The 18,548-nt window shown below is 39.4% G+C and overlaps 1 protein-coding gene across 3 annotated transcripts; it reads left to right on the forward strand.

Moving 5' to 3' along the window:
• The first annotated feature begins 11,931 nt into the window (after positions 1 to 11,931).
• Positions 11,932 to 16,733, forward strand: ZNF32 (zinc finger protein 32). 3 transcript variants are annotated; one of them, XM_011385296.2, is made up of 3 exons: positions 11,932 to 12,011; positions 14,354 to 14,493; positions 15,791 to 16,733. In XM_011385296.2, the coding sequence occupies exons 2-3, from the start codon at positions 14,424 to 14,426 to the stop codon at positions 16,540 to 16,542; spliced, it is 822 nt and encodes a 273-aa protein (XP_011383598.1). In that variant the 5' UTR covers positions 11,932 to 12,011; positions 14,354 to 14,423; the 3' UTR covers positions 16,543 to 16,733. The 3 variants fall into 3 exon arrangements, with proteins under 3 accessions (XP_011383598.1, XP_011383599.1, XP_023381823.1); XM_011385297.2 differs by having other exon boundaries at positions 11,990 to 12,109; XM_023526055.1 differs by lacking the exon at positions 11,932 to 12,011 and having other exon boundaries at positions 14,354 to 14,497.
• The last annotated feature ends 1,815 nt before the right edge of the window (positions 16,734 to 18,548 follow it).

Below are 18,548 nucleotides of genomic sequence, written 5' to 3' on the forward strand. Positions count from 1 at the left end.
CTTTAGAGGTGCATCACAGAAATTGTGGCACAAGCTGTGGCTTGCCTTCACAATAAATCTATACATACAACAAATCTATACATACCATATTGAAAAGCATTTTTTTTAATTTTTTTATTGTGGTAAAATATGCATTACAAAATTGATCATTTTAACCAATTTTAGATACACAGTTCAGTGACATTAAGTACATTCACACTGTTGTACAACAAACACCAATATCCATCTTCAGAACTTTTTCATCAACCCAAACTGAAACTCTGCCTCCATTAAACAATAATTTCCCATTCTCCCCTGCCCTGACCCACTGACAACCACAGTTCTAATTTTTGTCTCCATGAGTTTAACTACTCCAGGTACCTCATGTAGGTGAAATCGCGCAGTATTTGTCCTTTTGTTACCGGTTATTTCACTTCACATAATGTCTTCAAGGTTCATCCATGCATGTGTCAGAATTTCCTTCCTATTTAAGGCTGAGTGATATTCCACTGTATGTGTATATCACATTTTGTTTATCCATTCATCCGTAGATGGAAATTTTGGACATTTGGGTTGTTTCCACCTTTTGGCTATTATAAATAATGCTACTATAAACATTAGTATACAAATATCTGTTCAAGTCTATGCTTTTTATTCTTTTGGATATATACCTAGAAGTGGAATTTCTAGATCATATGGTAATTCTAGGTCATATTTTTTTAGGAATTGCCATATTCTTTTCTATAATGGCTGTGCCATTTTACATTTCCACCAACAGTGCACAAGAATTCTAATTTTTCCAAATTCTCACCAACACTTACATATACATGCACATATATATGTGTATGTATGTATATATGTGTGTATATATATGTATGTGTGTGTGTGTGTGTGTGTAAGTGTATATATATAACATCCACCCTAGTGGGTGTGAAGTGATATTTCAATGTGTTTTTATTTTAATTAGGATATTTCCCTAATAATTAGTGATGTTAAGCATCTCTTCATATGCTTATTGGCCATCTGCATATCATCTTTGGAGAAATGTCTATTCAATTCATTTACCCATTTTTTAATAGAAATATTTTAATGAAGGCAAATTTATCATTTTTTAATGATTAGTGTATTTTGTGCCTGCTCCAAAATCACAAAAATAATCTCCTATATAATCTTCAAGAGGCTTTATAGTCCTAGCTTTTATTTTTAAGGCTATGACCCATCTTAACTTGGGAGTATGTAGTGAAATCAGGGTCACAGTTCATTTTTTCCATATAATTATTCAGTGTTTGAACATCATTTGCTAGACTTTCTTTCCCTATTGGGTTGATTTGGTATGTTCGAGGAAAAGCAATTAACTGCTGTGTGGGTTGATTTCTTGACTCTCTATTCTGGTCTATTGGTTTGTCTATTCTTATGCCAATAAGCACTGCTTTTATTACTTAGTTTACAGTAACTCTTGAAATCAGTTAAGTAAGTTCTCTAACTTTGTTTCTTTTTTAAAGATTGTCTTAGCTATTCTATATCCTTTGCTTTTCTCTATGAATTTTAGTATCAGCTTGTCTATGTCTACAGGAAAGTCTTGCTGGACTTAGATCATAATTCCATTGAGTCTATATATATATTCCAGAAGAACTGCAATCGTAACTATATTGAATCTTATAATCCATAAACATGGCATGCGTCTCCACTTACTTAGATCTGCCTTAATTTTTCTCAGCAATATTTTGTAGCTTTTAGTATAGAGATCTTGTACATAGTTTGTTAAATTTCTTCCTAGATATTTGATGCTGTTGATGCTATTAGCAATAGTACTTTTATTTCATTTTATAATTCTTTGTTGCCATTATGTATGAATACAATTAATTGTTTATTGACTTTGTGTCCTGTGATCTTACCAAATTCAAGTATTATTCTAGTGGTTTTATTTTTATATTCCATAGGATTTTCTACATACATAATCTTGTCAGTGACTAATGACAGTTTCACTACTTCTTTTCCAATCTGTATGCTTTGGCAACTATGAGGATTGGAATGAGTATGGGGGAGGTGGGCTGGAGGGCTGAGTGAAAAAGCTGAAAGGATTAAGAAGTATAAGTTGACAGTTACGAAATAGTCCCAGGGATGTAAAATACAATATAGGGAATATAGTCAATAATATTGCAATGACTATGTGTGGTGTCATGTCAGGTGGGTACTAGACTTATCAGAAGGATCACTTTGTAAGTTATATAAATATCTAACCACTATACAGTACACCTGAAACTAATATAATCAACTATAACTTAAATTTTTTATTTAAAAAATAATAAGAAGAAAAGATGTTAAGAGGAAAATAAAAGAATGAGTATGGGAGGCATTGGGATTATTGATCAAATATTCATTTACTAAATATTATTTGAAGACTTGCTACATGTATGACACTGCTCAGTAATGAAGAGGGTTCACAGATGCACTGAGGTAAGATCTTATTCTCATCATCAAGAGGACACATGAATATAACTATTACTATTGCAGCATAGTCAGGCACAAGGATAATAAAATACATACTAACAAAGTGCTGTGGGACGTCAAAGAAAGAAAGACTAGTTTTAGGAACACTGGATCACATGAAACCCTTATGTTCCCAGACAGCTTTATGTTTTTCACAAAGTGAAACCTTACTACCAGAATTAACCTTCACAGCTACATGACACAGGCAAGGTTGTTGTCATTACTCGAAGCATTTAAAATTATCTGTCCAAAGTTGCAGAATGATGGATCTATATCATGTATGTGATTTTTATATTTGTACACTTTCCACCATTAGGCTAAAGATGATCTTTGGAAGTTATTTAATGATAAAAATCCTTAGGCTGAAAAGGAACTTTGATGAACCTCTTTTCAGACTTGGTTTTGCTCTTCTGGTAGGACTCTGCTTTCTTGGGGCATGGATGACATGGTAGGTATCAGTTAATTCTGCCCCTCTGGATTTCTGAAGCACTTTTAGCACAGAGAAGAGAAGCAAAGTCCCTCCATGCCCAGCGCTCCTCCAGTGGACTTTAACAAGTCTGAGCCAGCATCATTTTTCTGTTCAGAAATCCACTATTTGTTTCCTAGAAACTATATCAATTTTCCAATTCATGCTATAAATTCATGTCTTTTTCTTTTCCATCAGTTCCCTAGGATCCTAATTTTGATGTTCCCTCTGATGGAGCATGGGCAAACCAAAATATCCTTGATCTCTTCCTTCCAAACACTAGCATTTAAGCCTGGAGCAGGCTTGCTCCTCCAAGTCTGCCAGTAAAATAAACAGTCCAGAACTCACCCAGATCTTTCCAGGGAAAAAAAGGAAAACAGAAAAATAAATTTTAAAACTACCATGCCCTCTGGTGGTCCTGAGTGAAATTAGACACTGAAATACCTATTAAATTTCTCAAAAGTACTTGAGTTACAGCAATTAATCATAATATTTGGTTATAATTTTACAAAATAAATTATATCTTTGCCATACTCTTTCTTAATTATAGTATTGTTTGTACATATTAATTTTCTTCATCATGTTTTACGTCATCAGATTTTTTAGTGAATTGCCTTTTCTCAGATTTATCATTTTCAGATTTCTTTCTAATTTATTTCTTCTTTTATTAATATTATTTTTATTTTATATTTCTTTGAATCGCCTTTTCCAAGAAATGTAAGTTGGATGTTTTCTTTTTTGTTTTTCTTTTTCTTTATTGATGATAAAACACTTTTGTAATTTTTCATTTGAATATTTCTTCAATAAATATTCTTATGTAGTGTTGTCATTTAATAAACATTATGTTTCTATATTCTCTAAATTCCCATTTTATCCAATTACTATTTGAGAGAGAATTGAGCAAGTTTTAAAAGATACAATATTGTAATTCCTATTGAAACATTCATTGTTATTACTTTTGCTACACTGTGGAAAGTTTTTATAGCCTGTAAGATTTTTCCTTATTTTTTGTAATGTGTTAGTTCTTTTTATGTCATAATGAATTATAATACTTTGTAAAAGTTTTAGACACTGGAAAGGCTTTAAAGCTCAGAGTTTCTCAGTGATTAATTTTATTTTATCGTTTTTTAATCTATATCTAACTTTTGCCAACTTTACTTAATATAAACTGATAATGATAAACTCAAATTTCTAAGTAGTATATTTCACCAAATATTTCTTAAATCTAAATTTTATGTCTTTATGTCAAAAAGTAACAAAATTCATAGTCTTAAAAATATTGTTTTTAATATTGATCATAATTTTGTTAAATGCTGCATATATATAGCCAAATTCCAATGACTAAACAATGCTTTTTTTATATATTAATATTAATGTCAGTGCCTCTGTTCATATTTTATAAAGCCTTTTGGGTTATTTTGTTTCAGGTGCAGTCCAAAGAACATCCTGCCAAGGAAACCTAGTAAGCTGGAAGGAGCAAAACACTTACAGTCAGACCTGGGCAGAATCCCTGATTGACCACTTAGTGGTTGTGAGACCTTGAACACATGGTGGACACCTTTCTAAGGTTGGGGGAATGGCAATGCCTACCATATCAAATTGTTGTGAGGATTAAATTATATGTAACATACATAAATGTCTACAAAGATGCATCTATTTCCAAGAGCATCACCAAAGCCTCAAAAGTTCACAAACCCCGAAAAAGCAGCATCTGGCCTCGGCAAGCCCTGTACCTCTTGATGAACAATTCAAAGCCCAGCACTAGCAGCAGCAGCCCTCCGTACATGGCTTGGCCTCTCAAGGCACCTCTAAGTCCAGTACAGTGGTGGCTATCTTTGGGTTGCTTGGTGGCTCATGCCAGGTGGCCCCAGGCCAGGCATAGTCTGCAGCTGAACTTGGCCTGCAGCCAACCCCTCCCAGGAGGCCCCTGAGTCAGCACATCTGGCCACGTCTGACCATGCCAGAGACCATCCAGAGCCAAATCCAAGGATGACACACCCAAAAGGCAGACTGAGCAGGCACCAGAGCCCTGTGAAAGCCAATCCTGCTCCAATGGGTCAGTCCCTGCACAACAGCTCCACCACTGTAGTCACAACCAGCCCTCCCAACAAATCAGCCCAGGGGTCAATCCCTCCCATTGACATGCAAACAGCAACCAAGGCTCAACTACAACAGGTGGGCACACACAACCCACAAAAGAGACACACCTGGAGTACCCAGCTCAGGCGACTAGGGAGAATGCTCCACTGGAACCCATCAGACACCTATTATATAAGGCCACTCTACTAAGACCAGAGCAGCCCTGTCTAATACATAGAAACAAATACAAGGAGGCGGCCAAAATGGGGAGACAAAAAAAAATGTCCTAAATGAAAGAACAGAAAAATAACTAAACAAAATGGAGACAAGCAATCCAGCAGATGCACAGTTCAAAACTTGGTATAAAGATGCTCAATAAATTTCGAGGAAGAGTACATGAACTCAGTGAGAACTTTAACAAAGGGATAGGACACATAAAAATGGCAGTAGAAAACATAAAAAAGAACCAGTCAGAAATGTAGAATACAATATCTGAAATGAAGAATACATTAGAGGGAATCAACAGTAGATTAAATGAAGCAGAAGATCGAATCAGCAATTTGGAAGATAAAGCAGCAGAAAACACCCAATCAGAATAGCAACAAGAAAAATAATCCCAGAAAATGAGGATAGTTTAAGGGGCCTCTAGGCCAACATTAAGCGTATCAACATTTGCATCATAGAGGTATCAGAAGGAGAAGAGAGAGAACAAGAAATTGAGAACCTCTTTGAAGAAATGACAGAAAACTTCCCTATCTTTGCAAAGGAAATAGACATGTAAGCCCAGAAAAAACAGAGATTTCCAAACAAGATGAACCCAAAGAGGCCCACACCAAGACACATCATAATTAAAATGCCAAAAGTTAAAGACAAAAAGAGAATCTTAAAAGCAGCAAAAGAAAAGCGGTAAGTTACGTACAAGTGATCTCCCATAAGACCGTCAGCTGATTTCTCAACAGAAACTTTTCAGACCAGAAGGGACTGGCATGAAATAGTCATAATGATGAAAAGCAAGGGCTTACAAACAAGATGACTGTACCCAGTAAAGCTATCATTTAAAATTAAAAGAGAGAACATGAGCTTCCCAGACAAGATAAAGTTAAAGGAGTTCGTCACCACAAAACCAGTATTACAAAAAATATTAGGGGGACTCAAATTTTTTTTTAAAAAAAGGAAAAGGACAAAGAAAGAGAAGGAGAAAGAGAGGGAGTGGGAGAAAGAAGGAGAAGGAGGAGAAGAAGAAAAAATCAAAAACATGAATAATAAAATGGCAATAGCTGCATATCTATCAACAATGACTTTAAATGTAAATAGATGCTCCAATCAAAGGACATAGGATGGCTGAGTGGATAAGAAAATAAGACCCTTACATATGTTGCCCACAAGAGACCTATTCACTTCAGATCAAAAGACACACAGAGACTAAAATTAAAGGATAGAAAAAAGGTATTTCATGAAAATAAAAATGAAAAAAATAAAAGCTGGGATAGCAATATTTATATCAGACAAGACAGGCTTTAAAACAAAGGTTGTAACAAGAGACAAAGATCAGTAATCTTCTGAGTATTTAACTAAAGAAACTCAAAATACTACTTCAAAGGGATACATGAATCCCTATGTTTATTTAGCATTATTTACAATATCCACGACGTGGAGGCAACCTCGATGTTCATCAATGACTGAATGAAGAAAGAAGAGGTGGTACATATATACAGTGGAATATTACTCAGTCATAAAAAAGAATGAAATCTTACCATCTGTAACAACATGGTTGAACATAGAGGGTATTATACTGAGTAGAGTAAGTCAGGCAAATGCCATATGATTTCATTTACATGTGGAATCTAAAGAACAAAATAAATGGACAAACAAAACAGAAACAAATTCATAGATACAGAAAACATTTTGATGGTTTGCCAGATGAGAGGGATGTTGGCAGGGATGAGTGAAAACGGAGAAGCGATAAAGAAGTACAAATTGGCAGTTACAAAATAGTCATGGGGATGTAAATTATAGCATAAAGAATAATATTTTAATAACTATGTGTAGTATCAGATGGATACTAGATTTATCAGAGTGATCACTTCATAAGTTATTTAAATGTATAATCACTATGTCATACACCTGAAATTAATATAATATTGTATGCCAACTGTAATTGAAAAATAATTTTTAATATCTTTTTAAAATTCAGCCAAGGGAAAAAGCGCATAGGGCAGAGTCCATGAAAAGCATCAGACATGAAACTCCAAGTGTCCTCTCCTCATGGAGTCAGGACAGCATTTCTTTCCCAGTATTAATGTGTGGCAATACTCGCATAATTTTGCCAACCAGAGAACCTTGCTCAAGCTTTGGTGTCCGGAGCATTTATTTTGGCTCCACCATCGCAAACATGATTAATTGTCAATATGGCTCATCTCAGTCTCCAGTCCCCAACCCCTCTGTAATCAACTGATAGATACACTATGAACCAAAGCCCCAACCTACATCACATTGTTACTACCTGAAGTGTCCAGATCCCATCCTAAGACTATCTAGTATGGCAGCCTGCACTCTAAATCACATTTTTAGACTATCTAGTATGACCCAAGGCTGTCACGCAGATGAAGACCGACCCTCCCTATCAAGCACAACATTGCCAGAGTTTAAAGATCATCTCCCAGTGGCCAAAGATGGGTATCAGACATTTTTTTTTGGGGGGGGGGCAAAGTTAAATTATTTACTACACAGTCATAAAAATCAGTTGTACTATTCTGAAATATGGTTGAAGCTTTTAAAGCCTTTAAAACTATCAACCGCATTTTTTACTTATTTTTAAAAAAATAATTCTTTTTTACTTCAGTTATAGTAAATAAATATAAAGCTAATTTTTAAGTTTGATTGGAAAAGAAAATGAATAAAGAAAAAAGAGAAGGAGGCAGATTATTTGTATGTCCCTATATTTATTCGGCATTTTAACATCATCACTACCAAGAGATTTTCTTTATCTTCTTCTTTAATATGGGAAAATGTCACAGGTGCCTGGATAATGGCATGATGGGTGAGGATAGGCTCTATTTAACAGGCAGAAAGGTTGAATGAAAAAAGATACTGCCAGTTACATGGTAGAAATAAACTGCAAGAATAAAATACTGTCTGAAGCCTGCACAAACAGCTTCCCTAAGAATAAACAATTTAGAGTTGAATAGTTGAGGGAGTTATGAGTTTACAAAAGCAAAATGCACACTCTGGGCATCATAAAGGCTAAATTATTAGTTTCCCGAATTTACACATCATTGAAGAATAGTAAGATCGAACACAAGACGTGTTTACTCAGGGGGACAGAAGGAGCTGCAGAGCACAAGAATGGCTTGTCCAAGGAAAGGCCAGGATGACTTCCAGCTCTGAGAACTAGCTGTCAAGTCAAGACACACTTAGATGGCTTTAACCCAGAGTTAAAGAGAATTGCACTTAAGCACAGATATCTTTCTTTCTGGTGGCCCAGATACTTAAGCCTGGCCACGAGTAGAAGAAACCTGAGAGAAGGCCAGCTTTCTGCCAAGCACAGGCTTCCATGATGACATAGTGGGGTAGTTTCAGAAGGATGGGAAGACTAGTTAGTTCAGTGAATGCACAGAATAGTAAGATAGGGGGAATGTACAACACAGTTGTCAACAGATGACTAAAGGGGCTTGCATTTCTGACAGGGACTGGAGTAAACACAAACTTGAGGTATAATGAAAATTGTTCTAATAAACTCTTCCAGGAGAGCAGATCTTCATCCTAGACCCCAAGCCTTTGTTGAGATTATGGCAGCAAGTAAAGACCTTGAGCTTTCCTTGAGTATCATGCCATTTCATGGAAACATCTGGAGAAAGACTCCCATTAAGGAGCTGGGAGTCCTTTCCAAGTCAATAATTCACATCAGAAACTTGGACACCAACCTTCATTCTACATTTAGGATACAATTATCTGATTTTTTTTTCCTGAGGAAAATATTATAGAAGTAATATATACATTTTTAGGATTTTTTTTCTTCCTGGCGCACCCGGGGAATGGTCCGTGGCTCCACCTGGGGTGCAAACCCAGGACCTTCTGCATGTAAAGCAGACATGCTAACACTACTCTATGGAGCCACCTCTTTAGGACTTTTTGATACACATTAGCAAATGCCTAATCGGAATAATTGTCTCAATTTACATATGAATGAAAATGTCCATTTCCCCTAGTCCTCTTCGCAATTTTTGCCATTTAGTAGTTAGGGGAAATTTTTTGTTTCGATTGGTACTTTTTAAAAATCAATAGCAAATCTGGGTATTTTTCTCTAATTCTATGTTTTCTTTTGTGAGTTACCGTTCTTTGCCAAATTTCTATTGAACTGTTTTTCTTTTCTTATTAATTTCCTTTTCTTATTAATATTTTCCCAGCTTGTTATGTGTTAACTTCATTTAGTAGTGGTTTTGACTCTAGTGTACGAAATCCAGCAATCTTATTCTTTATTGTTTCTGCCTTTGTTACCATGGTTAAGAAAATCTTTTCTATGCCAAAATTATAAAAATATTAATCCCTACGCTCTTCTGGGCCTTTTATGGATCTGGATTGTACAATTTATATTCAATTCATCTGAAGACCTTCTTGGCATAAGAGTCGATAAACATTTAACTTTATTTCTTTCCCTAATTGTTAGCCTTTTGTCATAACGCCATTTATTGAATCATCTATTGTTCCCTAATGTTTTAAAATGCATGTGAAGTGGGGGAATAGTTCTTTGGCAATTTTTTGAATCACCCTGCTGCGCTTCCTCCTGTTGAGTGTGTGCCTTAAGATTCAGGTGGTTTTTGAGAACTGGGCCCCATGTAGGATCTGGGTAAAGACTAAATGTGTCTAGGGAGCATTGGATCTCATCATCTCCAATGCTACCCACTTTCTCCCCCACTTTCCTCAAACTCCTTAAGAAAATTTATGCAGATTAAAGTGAGATAAGTGTCTACAGTCCCCTTTAGAGCTATCTTTTCCCACCAAAGCATTGTCATATATTTTCACAATGGGATCTAAAACTTGTCCTAATGTCCACAGCTGATCTCGACTTTAAAGGAACCCATATGCACAGAGTGATTTCTAGGTGCACAGTGCTGTTTATCAGAAGGAGAAATGACTGTGGGTACTGGAAATTTGGGGGTGTTATGTGGCCTTATGACACAGCCTTGGAAGAGAAGGGAACAGAGACACCCATACAGCACTACTCAAACAGACAAGAGAACTGGCCTTTGCTGTGTACTCCCCGGGCTTTGAAAAATAAAAGTGTAGCTGCTCTAGAAATGAAAGAGAACGAACAATGATTGTGACCTGTACCCTGGCACCCTACCCCTTTCTCTCTCTGACTCTGGAACAAATGACAAGAGTAACCAAAGGGAGCTCTGCAGTAGTGCTGAGGGGCTTGTGGGGGGCAGGGAGCCTTCAGGGCAGTTTCTACTGCACACTCAGGACTTCTCTGCGAGACAGCTGCTGGCCCAGGGTTTGAGGAAGGTGACATGTTTGTCTTCTCAACTAGACTGTCAGCTCCTATAGCAATAACCAACATTTAGGAATCAACTTATTGCTTATGTCTTTGTATACTGTATGAAATTAAATTATTTTATTTTGTTACAGCAGATGAGTGGCTTTAGGGTAGAAGACAAGGACAAGAAAGAGGAAGAATTCATTATGAACACTTCAATATTCTTCATTCAAAAGAATAAATCAGTTTCCAAGTGGGATTTCTGGAGGCAGAGATCCCAGAGAGGATACTGAGCATAAGAGCTCCAGGATGAGAGAAAACAAAGGCCATGGGAAAAAGGGAGGAAAGCCCCAGACAACAGCAGCTTAAGTCATCAGGAACTTTAACGCCATTTTCCCCTGTCCACATTCCCTCTTGGGAAGACCAGGATTATACAAAAGTGCATTTGAAGGAGGCTTAAGGCATTTTAGAGACCCTTTCTCTTCTGGGTGCTCAAAAGGAAACTTGCTCCCTCCCAGTATCATGCAACAGGGCCAAGGACTTGATTGCCTGTATTTTTGTGACTCTTCAAAGAAATCCCATGAAACAAAGCTCTAGCCCCAGGTGCTGAGTGAATTTCAGGGTTTACGATTTCTCAATGCTTCAGTCACATCTTCAGTTTAAAAAATATATATATAATTTCTTATCCTAGAAAATACTGTTTTCTCTCCATAATTCATTGGATACATGCAGAACGGATTTTCTGAGGTCACCCGTATACCTGCCTTTGCTCTGAGGGAACACGATAGGGCAGTTGCCTGACCTATACCCTGGCCCTCCCTAAAAGTCTCCACCTGACCCTATCCTGGACTCCCTACCGGGTAAGAAGCCCGTCCAGAGTCCCGCAGCTAGTCAATGGTGGAGTCAACAAGCAAATTCAAGACAACTGCAAAGCCTGCTTTCCTACCCTTATCTGGTGCGAATTCTTACTAAAGGGAACAGAAGGAAAGAGCTCTCCACCACACCAAAGTATCCTCCTCCCAGGCCCTCTAAACTCTCCAGTGGTGTTCCGAGTTATCTTTTCCCACAGTCTATGACTGAAATATTTGCTCTTTGCTTCAAAGCCCTAATTACAGAACATGCAGTCTTTCTTCATGCACTGGGTCAGCATATAACCCCGAAGTATCTAAGACTTTATCAACCGACTTCTCAAGATTTTGTTTCCTTCCACGGTGCCCTGCAAGAATCCTAGAGTCCCGAGTTCCTGGCTCAGTGGACGGCTTCACCAGAAAGCCCGCTCTGCCCAGGCTCTTTGCGGAAAACTTCGCGCGCGCCTTAGGCTGGGGGCCGCAGAGAGCGGGTACCTGAGGGCGGTGAGTGCGCCGCCGAACTACGTTTCCCACAGTGCTCCGGAAAGTCAGGGCCGCCGAGGCCCGGGGCCTAGCGCGGAGCCTCCTGGGAGTTGTAGTCTAGTCCTCTAGCGTCGGGGCTGCTGTGGGCTCCGCGCCGGCCTTTGTCTATCTGCGGGCGCGCACCGCTGTGGTGAGTGAGGCCACCGTCTGGGTCAGTGCGCCTGGGCGAGTTGGGACCATGCCCGCATGCCGTCGCCCCCGTGCCTTCCGCGGCCCTGAGCAGGCCAGGTCGTCCGGGGACCCGTGGGAGGCCACCCGCTGGGGAGAGGTTTGCGGCCCGCAGAGACAGGTCCAGCTGGACCAGAGAGCTGAGTGCTGAGGTCCGGCACACAGTGCAGGCTTGAGGGGCACGAGGCGGGAGGGAGAGTCAGCCACGAGAAGCAAGGGCCCCTCCGACCGCCGCTCTGCAGGTCGGGCGAGGAAGGTCCTGCACCCTAGAGACGCTGGAGGGGTTGGCCATAGGCAAGTGTACCTGGGGCCTGCTGTGAGGGTTTCAGAAGATGGACAGGGTACATGGAGTCTCTCTAGGGAGGGTAAATGGGAGAAAGGACAAAGTGGATTCAGCTGTGTGAAGATAATCACCTCTTCCCAGAATCTCCTAATCCTGAAACTCCCCCATGAGGTTCCGGAGACATCAGTCACCCCCTGTTTTCGTCCTCTCCTTTGAGGGCTTTCAACTTTAGGTCTTATATCTATAGGTCATGTCAGAGACCCTTCACATTTGGTTCTTTTATTCTCCCAGGAGCTACTTGATATGACACTGTTATTAACCTATTTAGTAAGTGAGGAAATGGAGTCAGGGCTGTTTGGTTACGTGCCCAAGGTCACATGGGGAAGTGGGGGGCCAAGCCTCTCAAAGCTTAATTCTGAGCTTTTCCAAAGGATAAATAGCCTTTCTGAGGGGAAAAGTAATATTTTCTATCATAAAGTCACATTTTCTAAAATCTTCAACAAATTAATTCCTCAGACATATGATCTAGGGAGAAAAATAAGACAATTTCCCTTTATTAATCAAGGAGGTTCCCTAGACACAGCTGAGTTGTTCACTTGTTGAAGAGCTCACAGTATGTGGAGAGGCAGAGCTCTACCCAATAATTCTGACCAAACTACCCAATAATTCTGACCAAACTCTATTTGCTGAATTCCCCAGGAAGAGAGTCCAGCCTCAGGTAGAAGGTGCCAGGTACTTTCCATTGACTCTTGGTGGATGTGCAGTTGTTGAGCAGTGACACCTTGAACTTCCAAATGAATGTCCTGTAGCATCCTGGCAGTGTGATAGGGGATTCCTTTGTAGCTTGTACTCCAAATTGGAGATGAGACCTCCAATAAGAGTTTAAAATGCCTCTCCAGTCATCACAAGTAGCAGAATATATAGTTGACAAGAAGACCAGGTGTTTCAATTAACAAAACGAAGAATTATAGCATCACACTGCTATTTCATTAAATCAGGAGGCCAGCATTTTAATGGAATATATTAACAAAGGTTGCATATTGAACCACGGTATAAAGTGTAAGAATTCAGTAATTAGGGTCCTGAAGTAAGAAGAGAATATTCCAAATAAATAAATAAATAAATAAAAGTGGGAAAGGATAATATAGGGCAAGAGTATTCCTAGGATCTAGAAAAAGTAGCGTAAAGTCTGATCAAGCCCTGTTCTATTCTGTTCCATTTTATAAGAATTCCCACCAGCTCCTTAGTGAGTAGGAACTAGAGAATTGTATAGTATGAGGGCATAGGCTTTGGATCCAGAGAACCTTAGATTTGAATCTTCCATCTTGAGTCCTTACTGACTTTGAGAATTTGGGCAAGTTGCTCACTCTAGTTAGAGTGCCTTGGGCTCAGTTTTGGAGTTCAAAGTAGGTCTTTTCTAAGTATTGACAAGTATTTATACTTTCCTCCAAACTGGTATTTTCATATCTTGAAGAATAGGAGAGGGGAGGGTCTGGATGTGGACTCTCCTAAGAATGACTTAAAGGTAACATATGCAATCTCTTATTCTGTCCTTATAACCCAGAGGGAACTGGAGAGGAGACCTGGAGCCATTTCCATCATACAACCAATCATGAAGCCTGAAATGCTGAGTTTTTAGATTCTGAATTTCTTTGGAGGCTATCCAAAATAGCAAATGGTTAGAAAATGGAAGAAGTGGAAAACACCAATTACATACCAAGGCTAAGGAACAAATAGAAATGACCATTATGGCAGGAAGAGATACCTGTTATGTATTCTCTCTTTTTCCACCTCTTGCTTCCTCTTGGGATCATTTGTGTGTGGTCATGGTACTTTTCAGCCTATTTTGCAGTTACGTTATAGGTGGTGACTAATATTACATCAGGCAATCCAGAGGTCTTCTATTTACTCATACCCCAAACTGGAGTTCCTGTTGATTTTATCCTGTTCACTCATTACTTCTCCTGACCTTTCCTGTTTTTGGTTGGTTGGTTGATTTTTGATTTTTTTTTCCTCGCCAGGGGCTCAAGAACAGCCGATGGAAGCATCATATGAAGAAGTGGTGATTAAGCTCATACAGCAGGAGTGGATATGTTTGGATTTCCAACAGCTACCCTGCTGGACTGTCATGGAAGATATGCCCAGAATGTAGCATTTTTCAGTGAGTGAGTTGGTTGATTGTTGGGTTACTCTCAGCTCACATATTCAGTGCCCCTGTCCTCAGCACTGGTCGGCAGGCCGAAAAAGCAGAGGAGACATTCCTTTGATGGAGCTCACTGTTCTGGAGGTTACAGGAAAGCCTGCAAGCTGGAGTTAGAAATAACAGTAGAAACTGCAGAACAATTCTGATGGAGGTAAACTTAAGGTAGTCTATCAGAATTAATGAACAGCTTTAAATCTCAGTGCAGTCACTAAGTGAAGAAAAGTAAGGCAGGAGAACACTGAGAAAATCTCCTAGGATGACTCCAGGAAAATTGTTAATAGTGATAAAATGGACTCATATTTAAAGGGCAGTAGGGGGTTCAGGTGCAAGGCAATATTGGAAAATACTGTCAGCTGCATAGGAAATGTTTGAGAATAATTTCCAAACCAAAATTGGTTTCACCACAGCTTAGTGACTGAAATAGCATGAATTTTAAAGGAAAAATTTCCTTGGATCAGATTATATAATTGTTCTGGCTTAATCTGTGATATCAGATAAGTTAGTTAACTTCCTTAAACTCAGGGTCTTCATCTGTAAAATGGGACAATAAGCTCTACACTGCAGGGTTGCGGAGATTAGAGATAATAGGTGTAAAGTACCAAGGATTCTACTACATATTTTCAGATGTCATGGAGCTTACTCCATTGTCAGGAGAGCAGACTAGTGCAGAAGTGAATTTCTCATGAAGCTAATGAAATCTAAGTTTCAGGAACCTTCACTTGTATTGGTCTCTTCAAAGCCCTGTTCTTACTTTTATATATATTTTTTTTGATGGAGTGCCTCCAAAATTTTAAAGCTTTAGGCCCTACACGACCTGGATCCACACCTATTTGGAATCAGATAAAACTTGGGTATGGGGCTCTATGTAATCCTGTATAGTTTTCTTAACTTTTCTGAGTCTGTTTTCTTATCTAGAAAATGGAGATGTTCACATCTATTTCTAAAGATTATTTGGGAGGCTAAATAAAACAATATAGAAGCAGTACACTGCTGTGGAGCAGGCCTGTGTTTGAATCTCAGCTTTACGCATACCTACCTGCGTAAAGGTTGTCATGACCTTTGACAACCTCCCTGTGCTCTCATTTCTTTGCCTGTAACAATCTCATTGGATTGTTTTCAGGATTAAATTATCTATGCAAAGTTCACAGTATGATGTCTGGCAGTTAATGAACACTCAGAGCATTGTTTCTTTTTCTCTGTTCTACTCACTCAGCATATTGGTGCATTTTACATGACTTTCCTCTCATTTTACCAGATGTGATGACAGAAGCCCACCACAAATATGATCACTCTGAGGCCACAGGATCCTCAAGCTGGGATTTCCAGAATTCTTTCAGAAGAGAGAAGCTGGAACAAAAATCCACAGATCCTAAGACACTACATGAAGATTCACCTGGAGTAAGACAGAGGATCTATGAGTGCCAGGAATGTGGAAAATCCTTCAGGCAAAAGGGTAGTCTAACGTTACATGAAAGAATCCACACTGGTCAAAAGCCCTTTGAGTGTAACCATTGCGGAAAAAGCTTCAGGGCCAAAGGCAATCTTGTTACACATCAGCGAATACACACAGGAGAGAAGCCCTATCAGTGCAAGGAGTGTGGTAAAAGCTTTAGTCAACGAGGTAGTCTGGCTGTTCATGAAAGGCTCCACACTGGACAGAAACCCTACGAGTGTGCTATTTGTCAGAGAAGCTTCAGAAATCAGAGTAATCTTGCTGTTCATAGAAGAGTTCACAGTGGTGAGAAGCCCTATAGATGTGATCAGTGTGGAAAGGCCTTCAGTCAGAAAGGAAGCTTAATTGTTCACATGAGAGTCCATACAGGCCTGAAACCCTATGCCTGCGCACAATGCAGAAAGAGTTTCCATACCAGGGGAAATTGTATCCTGCATGGCAAAATCCACACAGGAGAGACACCATATTTGTGTGGCCAATGTGGGAAAAGCTTCACTCAGAGAGGGAGTCTGTCTGTGCACCAGCGAAGCTGCTCACAAAGACTCACCCTTTGACCACTCTCTTCAGAGAGAATTCTCTTTATGAATTAAGAGTATAAAATCCTCAGATCAAACAGCCTATCCAGTTCTATGCAGTGAATGGAGATTCCTTCAGAAAGGCCATCATTGGGTAGGGCAAACTAACTTATCTCGTTTCCCCTAAATGAGTATGAAAAATAAATGTCTTGTTTATTATCATTATCATATATGTTTTGTAATTTCTGTCAGTTTATTTTGACCTAATTTCCAAAGGTACTTCCATTAATCTAGTGCACACTTGGAGATCGTTCTGTGTGTACAGATTTAAAATTTTAGGTGAAACCATCAGCCTTTAGGAAAAAAAAAAAAAAAAAAAAACAGCCACTTATCAATCCCAAGGTTCTTTTCTTTTCTACATATTCAAATTTATCTTATTTCGCGTTCAAGATTACTGGGCACATTCCATAAGACAAATCTAACTAAATCCTCTTACTGAACATTGTATTACCTGGGTGATACCCCCAATAACCTAACAGAGGCCCTATCCTTTCCTTACAAAGAAAAAGTTTCCTTTTTAAGCCTGCAAAGTTTGGAGTCTGTGCACCGTAATTTACTCCAATCTTCCACTGCTAACTGGGATAGAAATAATTTGCCTACAGCCAAAGAGAATAAAACTACCATCTGCGCAATATTTTGAAAATTCTAAGCCTATTATCATGGCTCTATTAAACTGACTCCTCCCTGGGAGACACAATAACATTCACTCCTTTTTGACAACAGTAGTAATATCTCAGGGTGAGGTCACCTAGAAAGGACAGGTGTCCTTATTACTAAGCCTAGATTTATTGTCAATAATGAAGTTCCTGTCCTCTAACAATACTATCCTCTTCCTCCTACACACACACACACACACACACACACACACACACACACACACGGATAATATATTTTCTTACCTCTAATAGATGAGAGTTGAAGAATATTGGAGAGAAAATTTTAGTTTTGAGGAGAGAATTTTTTTTTAATCAGCCCACTTCTAAATTTTTATGCTAAATATTTATGTAATTAAAATGATGATGAGGACTTCCAGGAAGGATGATGGAGTAGGTAAATGGTGCTCACCTCCTCACATGACCATATCAAAATTACAACTGAATTATAAACAACCACTCTTGAGAACCACCTGGAGATTACCTGAACAGAACATCTATAACTAAATATAAAAAGCCACTGAGACTGGTAGGAGTGGTAGTGATACAAAACAGGTTGGGCCACACGCATGTGTGGTGGTTAGGGATTAGGAGGGATATCTCAGCCTGCAGAGGCCCCCGTGAGGAGTGAAAGATCGCAGACCCACACTAGAATCCCCAGCCCAGAACACCAGTGCCAGGAAGAAGAGTCCCCACAACATCTGGCTGTGAAAAATCAGTGGCGATTCCATTCGGGTGGGACAGGGCTGATGTAGATGCAGATGTCCCTCTTAATGGGCCAAAGCACAGGCTTAATCACCCACAAACATTAGTCCCAAGCTCTAGCGAAGGCACAGCAAAGTGCCAGGGACATATGGGGAGGAACTGAATTGTCTGGCTTCAAGACAAGTGCTGGAGGGGTAGCTCTCTCAAAGACAGAATTCTGGCAGGCACCATTGTTCCTTTGTTGAGACCTCCCCACACACCTGCAGGCACAGTTGGCACCAAATCCGAGGCTCCATTAACCTGGCTAACATTGCTTGCCCCACCCTGGTGACTCCCTGAGACCTAATCACTCCCAACTCGAGCACCAGCCTGAACCTCTTTCAGAGGCTTTTCTACACAAGCGACCAACCTTGGTTTATGTTGCACACTTTCCTAAAATCTCTCAAAGGTCTACAAACCCAAACAAGCAGTGTCAGGCCTCACCATGCCCCGTACCTCTTGCTAAGCAGGCCCAAGCCCAACACTAATGGCTAAGTTTTCAGCATAGCCTCTCCCAGATGCTTCCAAGCCAAGAACAAGCAGCCACCAACTGCAGATCATTTTGCCCCAGGGTAGGACACAGTCAGT

Source organism: Pteropus vampyrus, unplaced genomic scaffold (assembly GCF_000151845.1).
Source record: "Pteropus vampyrus isolate Shadow unplaced genomic scaffold, Pvam_2.0 Scaffold681, whole genome shotgun sequence".
Lineage (NCBI taxonomy): Eukaryota > Metazoa > Chordata > Mammalia > Chiroptera > Pteropodidae > Pteropus > Pteropus vampyrus.

What these genes read in the sequence shown, in the direction of transcription:
- ZNF32 (XM_011385296.2), top strand. Translation starts at nt 14,424, where the DNA reads ATGTTTGGATTTCCAACAGCTACCCTGCTGGACTGTCATGGAAGATAT. An exon ending in CCAGAATGTAGCATTTTTCA is followed by an intron (nt 14,494 to 15,790) that starts GTGAGTGAGTTG and finishes TCATTTTACCAG; the next exon opens with ATGTGATGACAGAAGCCCAC.